This window comes from Mobula hypostoma, chromosome 4 (genome assembly GCF_963921235.1).
Source record: "Mobula hypostoma chromosome 4, sMobHyp1.1, whole genome shotgun sequence".
Taxonomy (NCBI): Eukaryota; Metazoa; Chordata; class Chondrichthyes; order Myliobatiformes; family Myliobatidae; genus Mobula; species Mobula hypostoma.
Window position 1 is genome coordinate 123,165,897 of NC_086100.1, and position 20,023 is coordinate 123,185,919.

The following is a 20,023-nucleotide window of genomic DNA, read 5'->3' on the forward strand; positions in this document are numbered from 1 at the left end:
ATAACACTTCTAATTTTTTTGTAAATTTAAACACAACATAGTTTGAGAGAACCAATGAAATGTGGTGGGGGGATTGATCTCTTTCCAATTCAGCAAAATGGATGTTCTGGCCATTAGTGTAAGAAATGCAATCATCCGACAAGCTGAAGATGTTAAAAGATTTGGTTCCATCATTGGTAAACCAAAAATTGCAGTAATAGGGTGGGGTTGTAAATCAATACTCAAAACAGTTGAAATAATATCAGATATATCTTTCCAGTATTTTTTTTTTAAAAGAGGATATAACCAAAACATATGAGTTAAAGAAGATATCTCAGAGTGACATCTATCACATATAGGATTTATATGAGAATAATAACAAGCTAATTTATCCTTAGACATATGAACCCTATGCACTACTTTAAACTGTATCAACACATGTTTAGCACGTACAGAGGATGAATTAACTAATTGAAAACTTTTTTCCCATTTTTCAATAGGTAAAGTAATCTTAAGTTCCCTTTCCCAATCGATCTTAACTTTATTAGATACGTCTGGGCATATTTTCATAATCATATTACAAATGTTTGCTATTACATCTTTCTGAAAAGGATTTAAACCTAAAATCTTTTCCAAACTATCCGATGAATATAAATTCAGGAATGTAGGAAGAACAGTATTTTAAAAATTTCTAATCTGTAAGTATCTAAAGAAATGGGATCTAGGCAAATTGTATTTATTAGATAATTGTTCAAAAGACATGAAACAAGTATCCAAAAATAGATCACATTATCTTAATATACCTTTAGTTTTCCAAGCCAAATAGACTTGATCCATGATGGAGGGTTGAAAAAAACAAATTAGATATAATAGGACTTGCTAGAATAAATCGATTCAACCCAAAAAATTTTCAAAATTGAAACCATATTCATAAAGTATATTTTACTATTGGGTTAACCATTTGTTTATGCAATTTAGAAAGAGAAAAGGGAAGCGAGGTCCCTAAAATAGAACCCAATGAATACCCTTGTAAAGATTTACATTCAAGATTTACCCAATGTGGACTTGAAGTTATGTCCAAATCCCATGACCAAAATTTTAAATATCGAATATTAATTGCCCAATAATAAAATCTAAAATTCAGCAATGCCAGACCCCCCTCCTCTGTAAGTATCTTTAACCTATCCTAGGATTTTTATTCTGCCATATATATGAACAGATTTTAGAAACAACCTTGTCAAAAAAGGATTTTGGAATAAAAACTGGCACCACTTGAAATAAATATAAAAATTTAGGTAAAATAATCATCTTGATAGCATTAATCCGACCTATCAATGATAGAGACATTGGTGATCATTTAGTAAACAAAAGTTTAATCTGATCAATTAAAGGTAAAAAATTAGCCTTAAATAAATCTTTATGCTTTTTTGTAATTTTAACCCTTAAGTATGTGAAGAAATTGGTAACCAATTTAAATGGTAAACATCCATAAATTGGAACCTGCATATTTAGGGGAAATAGTTCACTCTTATTAAGGTTTAATTTATAACCAGAAAAATTACTAAACTGAATCAACAAGGATAAAACAGCAGGAATGGATTTCTCAGGGTTAGAGATATATAATAGCAAATTGTCTGCATATAATGATACTTTATGTATTTCATTCACACGGGTAATACCAAGAATGTCAAGTGAGTCTCGAATAGCAATTGCTAAAGGTTCAAGGGCGATATCAAATAATAATGGACTAAGAGGACATCCCTGCCTAGTACCCCGAAATAAACAAAAAAGGGTAGATCTTTGATTATTGCTAAAAACTGAGGCTACAGGGGTATGATATATCAATTTAATCCAAGATATATTATTGGGCTAAAATTAATTTTCTCAAGCACAGTAAATAAATATGGCCATTCAACTCTGTCAAAAGCTTTCTCAGCATCTAGTGAAGTAACACATTCTGAAGTAGTAAATGATGGAGTATAAATAATATTCATTAATCTCCTAATATTAAAAGATGAATAATGGTTTTTAATAAATTCAGTCTGGTCCACAGAGATAATTTGAGGTAATACCTTCTCTAACCTAGTGGTTAATATTTTAGAAAAAATCTTAGAATCTACATTCAACAGAGATATCGGTCTATATGATGCACAATCAGTAGGGTCTTTATTCTCTTTAAGAATTAAAGAAATAGAAGCTCTATAAAATGATTGTGGTAATTTACCTAACCTGATTGCTTCTTTAAATACGCTAGACAACCAAGGCGAAAGAATAGAAGTAAAAAAACTTAAAGAATTCCACAGTAAAACCATCTGGACCAGGTGCTTTGCCAGAATCCATAGAGGAAATAACACCTTCTAATTCTTCATCCGTGATAGGAGTTTCTAATGTTAAACATTCTTCTGGTGATAATTTTGGAAAATTCAATTTCCTTAAAAAATCATGCAAAATGTTAGGATCATGGGGAAATTCAGAATGGTATAAGGAGGTGTAAAATTCTTGAAAAGATTTATTTATCTCTTCATGATTGACGGTCAAAGTGTCATCATGTTTACAAATCTTAATAATTTGACGTTTAACCGTATCAGTTATCAATTGATTAGCTCGTAGTTTACCCAACTTATCACTATGTAGATAAAACTCACTTCTAGTTTTCATTAATTGATTTTCAATTGAGGATGTTAATAATAAGCTATGTTCCATTTGAAGTTCAACTCTTTGTTTATAAAACTCCTTACTAGGAGTGATAGAATATTTCTTATCAATTTCTTTAATTTTCTCAACCAACTGAAGTGTTTCATTCGTAATATGTTTTTTCAAACCAACAGAATAAGAAATAATCTGACCACGGGTATATGCTTTAAAAGTGTCCCATACTGTCCCAGTGGAAATTTCCTCCGTATTATTTGTTGGAAAAAAAGAGATCAATCTGTTCCTTCATAAACTTAACAAAATCCGGGTCTTGAAGCAAATTAGAATGAAACTCCCATTGTCTGATACTAGGAGATGTATCCATTAACTTGATAGAAAGTTTCAGTGGAGCATGATCAGAAATGGTGGCATAATTACAGTCAATTACAGATGGAATTTAACGAGAGTCTATAAAAAAGTAATCAATTCTAGAATATGAATGATAAACATGTGAGAAGAATGAGTACTCTTTCTCGTTAGGATATAAAAATCTCCAAATTTCTGAAATTCCAGAGTCAATCATAAAAGAGTTGATAAGAGTGGCTGACTTGTTCTGTAAAGCTAGACTGGATATAGATCTATCCATCTGAGGATTTAAACAACAATTAAATTCACCACCCATTATCAACATATATTCATTTAAATTAGGAAACAAAGTAAATAAATGCTTAAAAAATTCAGGATAGTCCACGTTTGGAGCATAAACATTAACCATAGCAACTTTTATATTAAAGAGTAACCCAGTAATTAATAGAAATCTACCATTCGGATCTGAAATGATGTCATGATGAACAAATGTAATTGAGGAATCTAATTGAAACTCCTTTCACTTTGGCCCGAGAGCTTGAGTGATAATGTCCCTCTTTCCAAAACCTGGAAAAATGTTGATTATCCTCTTTCCTCACATGAGTTTCTTGTACAAAAATAATATGAGCCTTCAGTATTTGGAATACTTTAAAAATCTTTTTCCGTTTAATTGGATGGTTTAAGCCATTTGTATTCCAAGAGACAAAATTAATAGCCTGAGCCATATTTTAAAGTCAACCCTTTGGTATGTAAAGAGTTAACCAGAATGTAAACTCATGAAATCGGAAGAGGAACAAATATTCAGAGAGGAACCGGAAGTCATGACACTGCAGATATCTTTGTAGTTTGGAATCAACCCAATAGAAAAAGAAAGTAAAAGTAAAATTCCCCCCACCCTCCACCCGTAAAGTCCCAGAATTGAGCCAAAAGGAGGCCAGAGAAAAAGGTAATACTAAATCTACCCCCATTCCTCCAGAAGGCAACTCCAAAGATATATGTTAAAAAGAGAGCCACCCGAAAACCAAAAAAAAACCTTATGCAGTAAAAAAATGAACAAAAGAGGAAAGGGCCAAAACATATTATCAATCAATTACAAACATAAATCTAGATAATTGAAAATGACACTTCAAAAAAAAAGAAAGGAATTATGGGAAGAAGAAACATAAAAAGATAGCGTAGTAAAAAATCCAACGACCATCTTAATTATACAAGGCTAAAAAACAAGATATTCCTCCATACAGTAAAAAGTTACCATCAAATCGTTAGTTACAGTGTCAAAAATCAAATAAGAATACCTACACTATTAACTGAAAATGAAAATCTTGAATTATAAAAGTCCATCTTCATATGGTAATTATAGGCCTTAAAGAAAAATCACATAAGAACAGAGCTGATACTGCGAGAGCCAGACATTAATTAGAGCAAAGTGTCCATAGCAGTTGGATAATGCTCATCCAAAAAACTTTGAACCGCACTTATGGAATAGAAGGTACGAGGTGAACTGTCTGTGGGAGAAATTCTTAAACACGCAGGATACAATAATGCTGGTTGCAGACCTTTATGGTAACATTCCGTCATCAAAGGTATGAAAGCCCGTCGTTCCTTCATCATTCTGGACTGTAGTCTTCCACTAAATGGAACTGATATTGTTGAAGTTTAACCATACCTTGCTGATGGACAATTCGGATAAGATGCTCTTTATCGTGAACATAATGGAAACGGAGGATTACTGGCCTCGGTTTAAATCTGGGGCCTGGTTTTGAACGCAATGAACAGTGAGCACGATCAAGCAATGGAGGATCATCCAGGAATACAGATCTAAACACATCCTTTAAAAGTTGAGAGAAGAATTTTTAAAGGATCACCTTCTTCAACATCTTCAGGGAGACCAATTATACGCAAGTTCTGTCTTCTAGATCGATTTTCAAGATCAATAATCCTAGATTTAAAACATTCCAGTTGTTTAGTCGTTGAAGACAATTTCTGTTCCAAATTCTGAATTTTCAAATCTCTCTCCCGAGCGTCACTATCCAATTCGGTAATTTTACTTTGTTGCTGTTTCACTTTGGAGCCCAGCGATTCCAAAGAGTCCATAATTGACTTTAAATCTTCTTTAAAACTTTGACCGTTGTTGTGCGAATTTTTCATCTAAAAGATTCAGCAGAGTATCATAAGTTAATTCGGGTTGCTTAGCTTCAGCTTTCTTCTTCCTGTTTCCATCGGAATCTTTCCCATCTTTAGGATCCCGGATTCTAGATCTTGTACTTATTTCTTTACTCATTTCTTCAAATTTCACAGTCACAGTTCAAGGAAAAATCAATAATATAGTTTAAATCTTCAAGTGTAGGTAAAAGTAAATTAAATAAGGGTGATCATAGGTTAAAAAGAATAACGGTAATGGAGCAAAGCCAGAATCAACCTCAGTCCATGAGCGCCTCCTGGAGAATCTCATAACAACTCTAAGAGCAGGTCAAAGTCTGTGTATCCTATAGATGGTGTCTGACTTGCGAAATAACTAGTCCTGCAAAACAAAAGTCAGGAGTGTGACAGAATATTTTCCACTTGCTCAGATGAATACAGTTCCAGCGATGAAGGAGTTCTGTACCATCTAATATTAGTACACAACGGTTGCAATATGCATCATTTTAAACACCCAATAAGGGAACTTTGAAATGCTCTTCAAAAGTATCACCTAAATCTGTGATCTTCACCAGCCAGAGGATGAGTAGCAAATAGAAGAATTCCACTCCTTGCAAATTGCTTTTGAAGTCATACATAATTCTAATTTGGAAATATATTATTTTTCTTCATTGTTACTGGGTTGAAATCCTGAAGCTCCCTATCAAAATATTAAAGGAGCTACAACACACTAATTATAGTAATGCAAGCTACAGGTTTACTGTCTCCTCTTCCCTGTGCAATCATAGGTGGGAAACAAATACTGATCTTGCCAAGAGTAACCAAAACCAATGATCGAATAAGAAAAAGCGCTGGGTTAAAGAGGATCTCTGTGACTTGGTTACCAAGAAAAGGCTGCAGCTGATGATAGCTTTACAGTTTGAAGAACAAACGTGTTGCCCAGAGAATATTATCACAAAAATATCCCTTTCCAAACAATGACACAATCTTTATTAATTTTCTCTTCCAGTTGTAACATATTTCTTAATTTCACAGCCAATCCAAAAAGATACTATTTTTTTTCCCCTGCTGATTTAATTACTGTGAAACTGAGATTCATCTTTTTTTGGGAACGTCAAAGTGAGATTGCAGAATTGGAAAGTTCCATGATATGTAACACACACAATTCAGAATTAGAATCAGAATCAGGTTTAATATCATCATCTTATATCATGAAATTTGGTGTTTTGCAGCATAAAACTATATTTAAAATACTATAAATTGTGATCCTGGAGTTCCAAGCAAGAATTACTATGGGAATTCCCATAATTAATCATCCTTCCTGCACGGCAGTTATTATTGGACTCAGTTGTTGCCTCAGAATGCTAACTCTATACATACTCAATGCTCAACCTGCTTGTTAATACAAACGTCTAATCAGCCAATCATGTGACAGCAATTCAATGCATAAAATCATGCAGACATCAAGAGATTCAGTTCATTACTTTGTACTATGCATTGATTAGAACAGTCTTAGATTATGGCTGTGTTGCGTATAGGTCTGCTGCTTCCTCACTCAAAATTGATGGAGTTTATTCAAGACCAGGCTTTATGCCTGTGTTGTGGTGCTGTTAGGTCTTCTCCTGTTTCAGCTTTGCAGGTGGAAATGAGTCAGATGTCATTGTATTTGCAAAGACTGCAGATGGCTATGAATTATCAGTACACCTCAGTGGTCATGAAGATGATAATCTAAGAATATAATGAAAAATTGTTGGGAACATCAAGATCGTAAAATTTGCAGTTTTGGATGGGAACATGGCTCTGTCTATGACCTATACTCCTACTGTGGCTATATCTATTATTCCTCCCTGACTATTTCCTTTACCTAGGGTAGATTTAACTTCTTGGGAGAGGCTGTCAGAATGTGCCCAAGGGAACCCCTGATGTAGACAGAGTCAACTTCCAGAGACGGTCTCACGTGTATTATGATTATAGAGAATAGGAGTAGGAGAGAAAGCAGACCCAAGGAAACAATATTGTTACTTTAGGTAGCTTGGCGGGGTATGGTCAAGAAGCACAAGAGAAGCATAAGCAAGTACTTAAATTCTTTAAACTTGCTAGGTTATTTAATACAATTTAGTCAAAAAGTGTTGGGTGTTTATATATCTAGTTATTATTTATTATCCTTATACGTAGTATTATTTCTTTGGGGTGGTGGTAGTGAAAGGTGTTAGGACCACTCTCTTGAATCCTCCTCACATTCCAGTTCAGTGGGTGGCAGTAATGCACCTTTTTAGTTGGTCTGCCAAACACCAACAAAAAACAATAGAAGATAAGGTTCAGTTGATATTAGACCAAACGTCAGAATGGGGAAGAAATGTGATCTAAGTAACTCTGACCGTGGAATAATCGTTGGTACTAGACAGGATGACTTGAGCATCTCAAACTGCTGATCTCCTGGGATTCTGATGCACAACAGCCTCTAAAGTTTACAGAGTATGGTGCAAAAAAAAGAATACCCAGCAAGTGGCAGTTCTGTGGGTGAGAATGCCTTGTTAATGAGAGAATTCAGAGGAGAATGTCCAGGCTTGTTTGTTCAAGCTGACAGGAAGATGACATTAACTCAAATAACCATGTGTTACAACAGTGGTGTGCAGAAGAGCACCTTTGAATGCATAACATGTCAAACTTTGAAGTGGATGGGCTACAAAAAGCATAAAACCACAAACATATACTTGAGTGACCACGTTATTAGGTATGGGAGGTACCTAATAAAATGGTCACTGAGTGTATACTGGGATATGCAGCTGCACCGCATAGCCATACTCTCCCAGAAACTGCACAAAAAATTATTTTTCTGGATGAAAGAATGCTGGCACCATTAACTACATTAAATTATTTTTTTTACCCTCTAGGAAATGAGTCTACATATGTAGTAGGTAATGTTACTGATCCCCAATATGTTGGCCATCAAGAAAGATAAAGAATGATAGTTTCTTTGTTCACATCTGTTTGATAGCTCAAGTAAAACTCTGTTTTTTATTCTTCCTTTACCAAAGTGAGATGAGGCTTTCTCAGATACCGCCTATGACAATATGCTAATTATAAATATACATACTACCTTCTTTAAAATGCATTGCGGTTTTCTAATAGTATTCATTTGAATTTTTCATCCAAGTCACTTATTTGAAAGAAGAGTACTGCAAATAGAATAATTCATGATGTGCTAAGAAAATACAAATTTTCTGCTCTGAGGTTGAAATATTTAAATTCCTATATAGTGTTAGTCAGTCTTAAACTTTTTTTTACTCTATTGAAAATGAATGGTCATATATAAACCTCTGATGCTATTGAAAACTGGAAAAAGATTCAACCCTTGAACCTGTACAACAGTTAAAAGTATCTTGCAGCCTGTATGGATAAGAGCAAAGACTGTTGTATGAATAAGTGAACTGACCACAGCACCATATTATAAAAAGGCTCTTCATGTTTGGGGAATAAAATATTTAATTGTAAATGAGGAATGAATATTATTCAATGCAGGCAGAGCATGAGTATTAAAGAGTGTTAGGATTAAGGACATCATCCTCAGGATAATGAGAAACTTTGGATGGGGGGGGAGAGAATAAATGTTTTATTGGGGGGTGGAAAAAGGGCACCAATGGCAGGTTGAAAAGAGGGGGTTCTACTTAAGGAATATGAGTTGTTCAAGATAAAATTAAAGATAAACAATCTCTGACTTTCTAACTGAGCCACATGTTAATTATCATAGAGTAAAAGAATAATACTGAATTGAATACCTGGCTCAAATATTTGTGTAGGAGAAATGGGTTTCAAATTATGGGACACTGACAGAAGTGCTGGGGAAAGATAACACTGCTCCTATGGGATAAATTTCAAGTGCATTATCCTGATCCCAGTATCAGAATAAATCAAATTACCAGGGCCATAGATAAGACTTTAAAATAAACGGTACAGTGCAGCTATTCAGGTGAAAGTGAGGAAAAATCAGTAATAAAAAAAAATGGACGGATTAGCAATGTAGGGTAACAAATGCTCATTGATATCTAGAATCTGACATGAAGTTGTATTACATGCAAACCTGAGAGTATACTACCAATTTGAAATAGAAGGAAAATGCAGACTGCCTCCTCAACAAGTTACTTGAATTGATATCACAACTACAAATAAATGAGTAGGATCTAATAGCCGTTACAGAGATGTGATTACAAAGTGACCAAGGATGGGAATTAAAGTTTTCTCTTTAATGACATGTACACGAAATCACGAAGGATGTATGATAGTTCTGCCATTAATGAATGGCTTAAAAGCAGTAAAGATGAATGATCTTAGCTATGAAAATCAAGAAGTAGAATGTTTGGGTAAAGACCAGAAATAGCAAAGGGAAAAACATTGGTAGAAAACAAGAGAGGCCACAGATGCTGGGCAAAATCAGGTCAATCAGCATGTATGAAGGCAAAGGTGTAGGCTGACATTTCAGTTCGAGACCCCTCATCAAGACCAAGAGGAAAGATTGCCAGTACATAGCAGGAGAAGGGATGGGTGGAACAGATGAAGTGTGGGAAAGGGTGTGTGTGGGTGGACACAGGGTGATGATGGACAAGTTGAACTGGTTGGGGAAGACAGAAGGGAGATGGGAAAGGTGAAAAAACTAAACGTACAGGTGGGTATGTGTGGGAGGAGAACATTGCGAGTTTGAGTTACTTCAGATTGTAAAGCTCAATATTCATACCAATGGGCTGTAGGCTACTCAAGAGGAATATGAAAAGTTATTTGCCTTGGCCCCCTGTGATGGAGAAGGCTGAGGATAGGCTGGTTGGCATTAGAGTGGGGAAGAGAGTTGAAATTACAAGCAAACTGAAGCTCAAGATGGCTACTACATACAAAGTGCATGTACTCCACAAACTGTTGCTTCAAAGAATCATAGAACACTACAGCACAGAAACAGGCCCTTCAGCCCATCTAGTCTGTGCCAAACCATTAATCTGCCTAGTTCCATTGACCTGCACCCAGACCATAGCCCTCCATACCCTTCCCATCCATGTACTGATCCAAATTTTTCATAAATGTTAAAATCGAACCCGCTTCCACCACTTGTGCTGGCAGCTCATTTCACACTCACCACCCTCTAAAGTTCTCTTAAACATTTCACCTTTCACCCTTAACCCATGATCTTTACTTATAGACTCACTCAACCTTAGTGGAAAAAGCCTGCTTGCATTTTACCTATCTATACCCTTCGATTTTGTATCTATCAAAACTTCCCTCAGTCTTCCATGTTCTGGGGAAAATACCTAATCTGTTCAATCATTCGCTGTAACTCAGGTCCCTCAAGCCCCAGCACTCTTTCAATCTAATTTACATTGTTCTTATAGATAGGTGACCAAAACTGAGCATAGTACTCCAAATTACACCTCACCTAATTTGGTGATCAATTGAATTAAAGATGGCGCCTGGATACAACATTCCTTCAGTCAACATCTTCTGGATAGATCATGAAACCATGTATTCCACTTCGTTTATGTCTTTTACATTTGCTTTTCATCTTGAATGTGATTCTGGAATTGTTGGAGCCTGTGATTTGCAGCATGGAGATCATTTGGGTGTGAATATTTAAGATTGTGTGCCTTCATTACACTAAACGGAGCATCAGATATTCCATCACAGACCTGCTTTGTGATATATACTGAAAAAGTTTGGGAGACAACCCAAGTGATTTTAAAAAGTCAGGTGTTCATACCTTCCACTAGGAGGGCAAATATTTCCCAATCCCCAGGAAGTTTGACACATTTCCTCTCTGCCCACCCTGAAACACCACTATACTTAAACTTTTTCTGGAAATAGCTTGTTCATAAATGAAGACCCATTTCTTGTTATTCTTATGAATAGTCTAGAATGTTGTCTTTAGAGTTTACCTCAGAATGTAACTGTGCACATTTTAAGGGTGGCAGTGTCTTCAAAATGAATAGTCAAGTTTCAGACATGGGCAGTATAGTCTTCCTTATTCTTCTTTGACACATTTAATAACATTGTCTACCAAGAAACAGTAAGCTCCTGCTTAGATCTTTTGTTTTACATAGTGGATCGTGTGGTGGCCCCAGCCATAAAAAAAATCCTACCCACAGTTTCGCTCTCATTGTTGGAATAGAATGCTGTTAACCCTAATTTGAGCTCTGCAGTCCAGGCAAAACCATACTAAGCATTAATAATCAGTCTGGTGAACAAACAAGTCTTATTATACTGTGGTAATCATTCTGGCTACCAGCTGATAATTGAAAGTAGACTGAGGGGGGAAGTAATGAGCTAATCAGCAGTGTTTTCTGTGGATAAGAAATTTTACAATATGAAATAGTTACAGGTTTTGTAGCTGTACTGTAACAACTTGACTAGAGGTGTAGCTAGACCTTGAGCACTTCTTCACTACTGCTAGCGTTAAATCAGGACATTATAAGGCTTGTACGACATTATTCAAGCTGTATCCTGTGTAATCAGTCATATCTTCAGCAACTTGAAATGCCAGAAGCCTAACTTCTCTCATGGTCAAGTTCACAGGAGGATGTCATAAAGATCGTCCACTCTGCACCTCTAACTTAAAAAGGCTGTTTATATGTAGAATTTCTATATTGCGGCAATGCAAATTCTTTTTAAAATAATTGAAGAGTTGGATGAGTAGAAATTTCTTCCATTAAACGTTGGAAAGATGAAGGTAATTGTCTTCAGCTTCCTCTAATAATTCCCAGCCACTGATTCCATGTTCCAGTTCTCTCAGCACCACCTCAGGATAAAATCTCAGGCATTATATACTAAGCTTCCATCCTTAACAAAAACCTTATGTAACACCAAATTCTAGGTCAGTATTGATAAATATTCCTCCATCATTCTGTTGCTGAAACCCATTTCACATATTTTTGTTATCTCCAGTCAAATTTATGATGTCCTGCATCTACTGTATTTTGGCCTATTTTGCATCCCTATTTTTCTCGTGAATTACAAGCACATCTTCAGCTGTCTGGACCCAAAGATTCAAGAATTTCCTCTCATTCCATACACGTGCCTCTGAAACCAGATTCTGATCAATTGCAGTTAACTTTAAAAAAAAACAAGCTATTTTTACTTTTACCTTCAAAATATAAATGATTGTACAAATATAACTTATTAGATCTCCATAGAAGTAGTCAATTTAACATGACCGTCATCAATTGCATTCCTTTACCAATCTTCAAACTGTACTGCCTTATATCAATGCTGGCTTTTTGGGATGCATTTGCATCCTCCTGTGAATAGACCAATCATCTAATGAATGTATATCAATGTAGCCACCTAGCTGAAGTTCAAGATTGCCTGAGGCTACGTGGAATGAGGTAGTGCTGTTAGGTAATGAATTATTTATCACAGTCATCATGATCATATTTATTAGTCCCTTTAACCTATTAAAGTTTGTAAAGTGCTCCTTAAGATTTCTAGTAAACAAAATTTGCTACAGATCCATACAAGAACAGCTGAACAAAAGTTTGGTTTAGAAAGTAGGCTTTATAGGAAAAAGAGGAAGACAGCAGAGGGAAGAGGAGTTGTAGGGGTATGTTCTAGAGTTTAGGCACTGAAATCGCTGCTGCAAAAGGTGGAGCAATTTGCAAAAAAAGGTCTCAGATCACTAAAAATCAGAATTAAACAAGTCCTGATAACTTGTAAGGTTGTAGGGTAGCAAGAAATTCAAGATCTAGATAGATAGATAGATAGGATGAGACCCTGCAAGGATCTGAAAAAATGTACAAGAATTGTTTAGATAGTGAGCACTGCTTAAGGCTCCTTAAGGTTGTTACAGCCAGGGGTAGTAATGGGAGCAAGCTCCCACTAACTATGGCATACACTTCAAATAACCTCAGACAACCAAGTACAGCTCCTAGACTTCGCATGGCGCTGAGCAACTGAGCACGGTGGAACTGTTTCTACTGACAGGAGAAGGGGCAAAGGTGGGTTACTAGCACCTTAAAACCAGTCGCTTCAGACAGATGGGGCTCATCAGACATGGTTGACAACTCATCAAGGAGAAGAAAAACTCTGATCTTAAACCTCTGCTGCCTAGTGGCTATATCCACTCATGGGGAAGGCTTCAGGAGTAAACCCAGAAGTAAAAATCTGGAGTTGGAATCTCCAAGGCAGTCCTACATTGAGTTCAATGCTGACAAGCAACTCTCGCGATGCTGTTGGTACCAAACTGTATGGGTCTCTGCCATTCCTTTGGGTTCATTAGATGCATGGAGAGGGGGAGCTTGCTACATGGGCAACAGCTTGCTCTCCATATCGTACTGCCCAGGCTTGCATATCTGGAAAGCGTGGACACAATATCCATAGTCAACTCTGACCGATGGGGGCCAAGAAGCAAGACAACCAAGAACCATGCCAATAAGCAAAATTAGGGTAACGTGATAGTGTGATCATGAAGCTGAGGTTCGGACAGCATCAGTTTTATAGAGGATGGACTTGGAACGCTGGCCTAGTGTGTGTTCACAGATAAATAGGTAAGACTGCAGGACTACATTCTGTACACAAAGCTGACATACTACATCTTCAGAGAATCATAATTCTACATATACCTGTTCAGAAACATCCTTATATGAATTGGAATTGGTTATTATTGTCACATATACCAAGGTACAGTGAAAAACTTTGTTTTGCATGCTAACCCGACAGATCATTCCAAACATAACTATATCAATGTCGTACAAAGAAAATCAATAACCGAATACAGGATTTAGCGTTACAGTTACACAAAAAGTGCAGTGAGGGTAGACAACTAAGGTACAAGGACCCCATGACAACAAACTGAGAGATCAAGAATTCATCTTTATAGTACAAAAGGTCTCTTCGAGAGACTTATAATGGAAGGACAAAGCCGTTCTTAAGCCTGGTGGTGCATCTTTTCAAGTTTTATATCTTCAGTCCAATGGAAGCAAGCAGAGGAAAAAAGAATGACTGGAATGGGAGATGTCTTTGATTATATTGGCTGCTTTTCCAAGGCATCAGGAAGAATAGACATATTAAATAGAGAATAGGTTGGTTTCCATGATAGAGATATGTAGGCTTATTCTGGTATGCAAATTGGGTGAATGACTGTTACCTCCTCTCAATGAAGATTTGGATACAAGTGCACGCATAATGAAAATGTTTTAACCGTACCTGAGAATTCCACAGTAAAGGTGGGTGATGATAGGAGATGGGAAATTGTGGGAAAATCTACCAATGCGTTCACCTAGCAAGTAGTATGTCATACTCTGGAGGATAAATGCTTCACAGAAATTGACACAAAAATATTTCTGAGCTACAAAACAAAATACATGCTGAATTCTTCTGGGTTTTTCATTTCCACTAGTCTCAATTCATCTTTGCACTTTGCAATAATTGTAGTTTCTGGTTGAAGCCTAGATCACAGGGTGCCCTCCATGCGGAAAGGTGGAAAGCTGATCGACCATGACAGAGTCAGAAACAACTTTAAGGTGGAAATCTGATGAAAATTATTTCTGATCAATGTTTCTGGTACTAAAGCTACCCTAAACATTCACTTCCTCAACAACTGTAATTACTCACCTAAGCAACTCTAACATCAGTTCCAAACAAATCACGGAAAATAACGTCAGAAGATACAAGCAATCAAAGCAAGTTGCCTCAGGTCTCATACCATTCTGACTGGAAAATATATCATCTCTTAACTAAATTAGCACTGTAGAAATTATTTTATCAGAAGTGTAGTAGTTCATGATGTCAACTCAACACCAACTCCAAGGGATAGACATTAAATGCTGGTTCCAAATCTATTACTTCCTAACATTCAACACACATTTATTGTAAAACCATTAAAAAATGAAGATATTTCAAATGCCATTTTTTATTAATCAAAATGTGTACTTACTCATTAATGTCTTGTTTACTGACTTTCAAACTCTTACTCCATGCTTCTAAACGTTTTGCTTCTGCTATGTGGTCTTGCCTTGTTCGTACCCTATAAAATTAATTATATAATGAATTTATCACAAAGGCAACAGTATTAATGTTTCTTATTTCTCAGCTGTGTATACAAGCATCTTAAGTATTTATAATTGTTAGATTGTTTTAAAATTACTGGTTTTTTTGTGAATCTTCAGCATTTGTTTTAAAGATAGTTAAATCAACTCCAGTGATTTTGTATGGAATTTTTGACACAGTCTTAGATAGTTGGAGGGTTTTTAATCTCAGTTAAAAATTGTAATCACTTCAGATGAAATCTAGGGCTGCCTACAAAATGTTCTATTTCAACTCACCTTATCCAATACAATTTTATAAGAACATAAGAAATAAGAGCAGGAGTAGGCCATCTGGCTGTCGAGCCTGCTCCACCATTCACTAAAATCATGGCTGAACTGGCTTTGGACTCATTTCCACCTATCTGCCTTTTCCCAATAACCGTTAATTCCCCTACTATGTAAAAATCTATCCAACCTTGTCCTAAATATATTTACTGAGGTAGCTTCCTGTTACGTACCTCATAACAGGTTAAAGAACCAGCAGAAATAGAAAAGCACCTAGAGTCTGGTATTGCTGTTAACATAAGCTATTTTATTAGAAACTACATAATAATACTATAAAACCAGATAAATCTAACAGGTTAGCAAAATTCAAGCATATATAAATGTGGAAATATATAAAAGCCCAGCTTCTCCAAGCTTAGGAGGAAAATTTAGATTAGATTAGATTCAATTCAACTTAATTGTCATTGTGCCGAGTACAGATACAAAGCCAATGAAATGCATTTAGCATCTGACCAGAAATGCAAAGAATAGTGTTATTTACAAAATAACTGCGAATAAAAAAAGTGAAACAGCATGCAAATATGAAATTACTGAGACAGTAAAATACGGATGCAATACTGCTTAGCGCTGTGTGAGAGGTTCAGCAGTGTCACAGCTCTTCCTGTGCCTGCTGGTACGGGAGCAGAGGCTCCTGTAGCACCTACCGGATGGGAGGAGAGTAAAAAGTCCATGGTTAGGGTGAGATGCATCCCTGATAATGTTTTTTGCCCTGCCCAGGCAGCGTTTATGGTAGATGTTCTCAATGGTGGGCAACGGGGTGCCGATAATCCACTGGGCAGTTTTCACCACATGCTGAAATGCTTTGCGGTCCGATATGGGACAATTGCCATACCACACTGAGATGCAGTTGGTGAGTATGCTCTCAATGGTACAGCGGTAAAAGTCCGTCAGTATCCTGGGACAGAGGTGAGCTTTCTTCGTGCTCCGCAGGAAACAAAGGTGCTGTTGTGCCTTTCTGATCAGGATGGAGGAGTTCAGGGACCAGGTGAGATCCTCAGAAATGTGGACACCAAGGAATTTGAAGCTTGATACACACTCCACTACAGCTCCATTGATGTAGGTGGGGATGTGAATGTGACTCCTGGCATGCCTGAAGTCCACAATGATCTCCTTGTTCTTCTGGGTGTTAAGGGCCAGATTGTTGTCGGCACACCACGCAGCCAGGTACTAAACCTCATCCTTGTAGGCCATCTCGTCATCCCCTCTGATCAGCTCAACCACTGTGGTGTCGTCTGCGAACTCGATTATAGAGTTAGAACCATGTACAGGAAATCAGTCATAGGTGAAAAGGGAGTACAGAAGAGGGCTCATCCCACAGCCTTGAGGCACACCGGTGTTCAGGATGAGAGTGGAGGAGGAGAAGTTGTCTAACTTAACTGATGGGGTCTGTTAGTCAGAAAGTCCAAGGTCCAATTGCAGAGGGATAAGCTGGTACCAAGCTGGTGAAGTTTGGTGATCAGCTTGGAGGGGATCACAGTATTGAATGCCGAACTAAAGTCAATGAACAGCATGCTGACATAAGAGTTGGGGCTGTCCAGGTGGGTCAGGGCAGAGTGAAGTGCCATGGAGATGGCATCCTCTGTTGACCTGTTGGTGCGATAGGCAAATTTATGGGGGTCCAGTGTAGAGGGCAGACAGGATTTCAGATATGATAGAACCAGTCTCTCAAAGCAATTTGCAATGATGGGGGTGAGTGCAACTGTACGGAAGTCATTCAGGCTCATGGCAGTGGAATGTTTCAGCACTGGCAGGATGGTGGCGATCTTTAAGCTTGTGGGGACAACTGCCTGGGCCAGGGACAGATTAAAAATGGATACAGTCTTAGGATGATGGGTAAATGAAGTCAGTTCAGTTCGTGTTATTGAGTTGAGTAGTGTTGGAGAGAGAGAGAGGTGTTGTGGTTGTCCAAGTAAGCCGATGCTGTAGATCCTCCGTTGTCCTCCGAGAGCCTTTAAAGTCACCGAATGTGACCACAAAAAGGAGACCATCTTCTGTGGTGAAGCTATCAACCCAGGCAAGGGTTGCAAAGCAATCAACTGGATGGCCACAGCAACAATACCAAAGATGATTCCATTAATTGATCTTCCATCGTATCCCTGACCTATGGCCTTGTAAATGGTGAACAGGTTTTAGATCATCAGGAGGTAAGTTACTCATTGCAGTATCAAACCTGCCACAATATTTATGATCAATGGTAACTTTCATGTATTGATTGTGGCTAAATCAACAAAAGCAATTCTACAAATGTTCAGGGTAGGAAGTTAGACCTTTTCTTGTGATGATAATTGAACTCACATGACATAAATGTTACTTGCCACTTTAAAGTATCTGAATAAGTGTTGCCCTAACACTGTGGTTCAAAGGGCCTGTTTTTGTGCTGAGGGATCCATGACTCCTGTCAGGCCACACCAAAATGTTGTGTATCCTGATGCATGCAAGTACAGACTATTTCATGCTGTGAGTTATCAATAGAATTTTTAAAAATATTATAATATATATATATATACACACACACACGATTACAATTTTTTTATTATATAAAACATCTGAATAAGAAATATACACATTTTCACATATTTTAAGCAAGAGATTTTTAAAATACTCTCATGGTACTACCATGTATACATAAATCTATTCAAACCTGCCTGTTACTTCAAAGAACACTTACCTGGTGCTTGGTCTCTGAAATTGTCTACTCTGTGGTAAATCACAGTTTAGCAGCTGCTCAGGCATATCGGGTTGTGCTCCTGTTGAATACTGCTTTTCAATGACAGACATTGTAAACCGTGCCTGAAAATTCTGCCATTGTTGAATTCCTGCTATACACAGAATATAGCATAGTTAGTTCATTTGAGTAGAGAAATCATTCCTTGAACTTTTATTTCAAGCAAAAAACATATCAATGGCACCAATATCCCTGTCCCCTGGAGGCTTTCAAACTGTTACTTGCTATCCAGATCAGAATCCAAACACTATAGTTTCCAGTTTTCATATTTTGGTATTAGTTTGTTCTAACTGGTTCACAGATTGTAAAAAAAAACTCTGGAGATCACTCTCAATTTTGGTAGCAAACTACTTACGGATTTACATGGGCATAGAAACAATATAGTTGTGAAAGTTACATGTGGGTGAAGTTTAGAGTGTCAGAAATACCTGGCGAGAAAATAGTTCGAGTTTAGCAACAGGCAGAAAGTAATTGCAAACTTATTGATAATCATTAAAAAAATGAACTGTCAATAAAATAGGCAGACAAAAATGAAGTAAAGCAAATTCAATACATGACTACAGTATTTCAGAAAGAATTAAAAAGAGCTGTCTAAAAATCAAAGTCGGGTAGTTATACTCCGTCTATCAACCTCTCCAGAGCTAGCGACCAACAGGTTGGTGTCCCTTGTAAGTAAAAAAAATCACGCTCTTGCTATCTTCAGAGAATGCCCCTAACCAACTACAGTGTAAAATAACACACATAAAGTAATTTCTGACTGTTTTCGTGTGTCAAGTCAATAAAATTGATCATTTCCTTAAATAATGCAACATTCTATGTAACAAGCAGATGTTATCTCACGAGCAATAGCTTAAAAAGTACATTAACGTAAATCATGTGTACAAGTATCAACAGGAAAAGTTAGGGAAGAAAGTCAAAGATGAAATAACATTCTACAAAACGGGGGCGGTAATAACTTAAGGCGGTGATAAAATAAAAACAGAAAATGCTGGAAGCAATCAGCAAATCCGACAGCATTTGTGGAAGGGGATACACTGTCAAGAACAGTGACCCAGCCAACCAGTAAATATGGGAATTAGCCGTCAATGTTGACAATACGACCGCACCGGAAGAAATAAAGTGTCTTTTCTCTGGACTTCAGGTTTCCAGAAGGCCCACGTTCCAACGTCTCAAAGTTGCTGACGAGTAACCAAGTTGCAGAGCGACCCGCGGCAGTTTCTCCAGAGAGACTAACGGAATGGAATTAAACACGCCATCATTTCACTGCTGAGGTGGGGGGAGAGAAACGTTGGGAATATGGGAGCAAGAACTTGACAACGACCGCTCCGTCGGCCTGCTACCGTGACTGTGAATCACGACGCTCCCACCGTCTCCATGACAACGACCGCGCGAGCGCTCTCGGGACGAGCCCGGGGATGACAGAGCCGTGCCGGGGAGCGCGCGGCAGAGGGTCGACCGGAAACGTGAAGTGGGGAGTCAGAACCAAAGTACAACTTGAGTGTGACAGTGTGGGTTCCCAGGACAGAGAGCCGGACTCACCCTGAGGAGTGCATCGTCTTCTGGCAGTCGGCGCGCCAGGGCGCCTAGTGCAGAGAATCACACAATAATGTTGTGAAAATACGTGTGAAAGAAGTTTAGCTAAATCGGAAAAGAAATTGCAAACTTGCTAGAAGAACTCAGCGGATCGAGTAACATCTGTGGATGATAATGCTCGACCCGCTGAGTCTCTCCAGCCGTTTATTTATTTTGTTCCAGGTTACAAAATATGCAGTGTCCTGCGTCTCCTAAAGTGAATGGAATTCTTTTGTGATTTGGTTGTAGAAATAATGACTATTGACTG

The 20,023-nt window shown here is 37.4% G+C and overlaps 1 protein-coding gene across 6 annotated transcripts in view; it reads right to left on the reverse strand.

Annotated features, from left to right (window-relative positions):
• ttc29 (tetratricopeptide repeat domain 29) overlaps positions 1-19,804 on the reverse strand; it is a 374,025-nt gene extending 354,221 nt beyond the window's left edge. For 5 of the 6 annotated variants that reach the window (XM_063045046.1, XM_063045041.1, XM_063045045.1 and 2 more), the window contains exons 1-3: positions 19,290-19,804; positions 18,127-18,277; positions 15,023-15,112 (exon numbers count right to left, since the gene is read on the reverse strand). In XM_063045046.1, coding sequence (XP_062901116.1) covers positions 15,023-15,112; positions 18,127-18,236 — 200 coding nt within the window. In that variant the 5' untranslated portion in view covers positions 18,237-18,277; positions 19,290-19,804. The remainder of the gene's footprint in view (positions 1-15,022; positions 15,113-18,126; positions 18,278-19,289) is intronic. The other variant, XM_063045042.1, reaches the window with a different exon arrangement.
• Between the last annotated feature and the right edge of the window lie 219 nt (positions 19,805-20,023).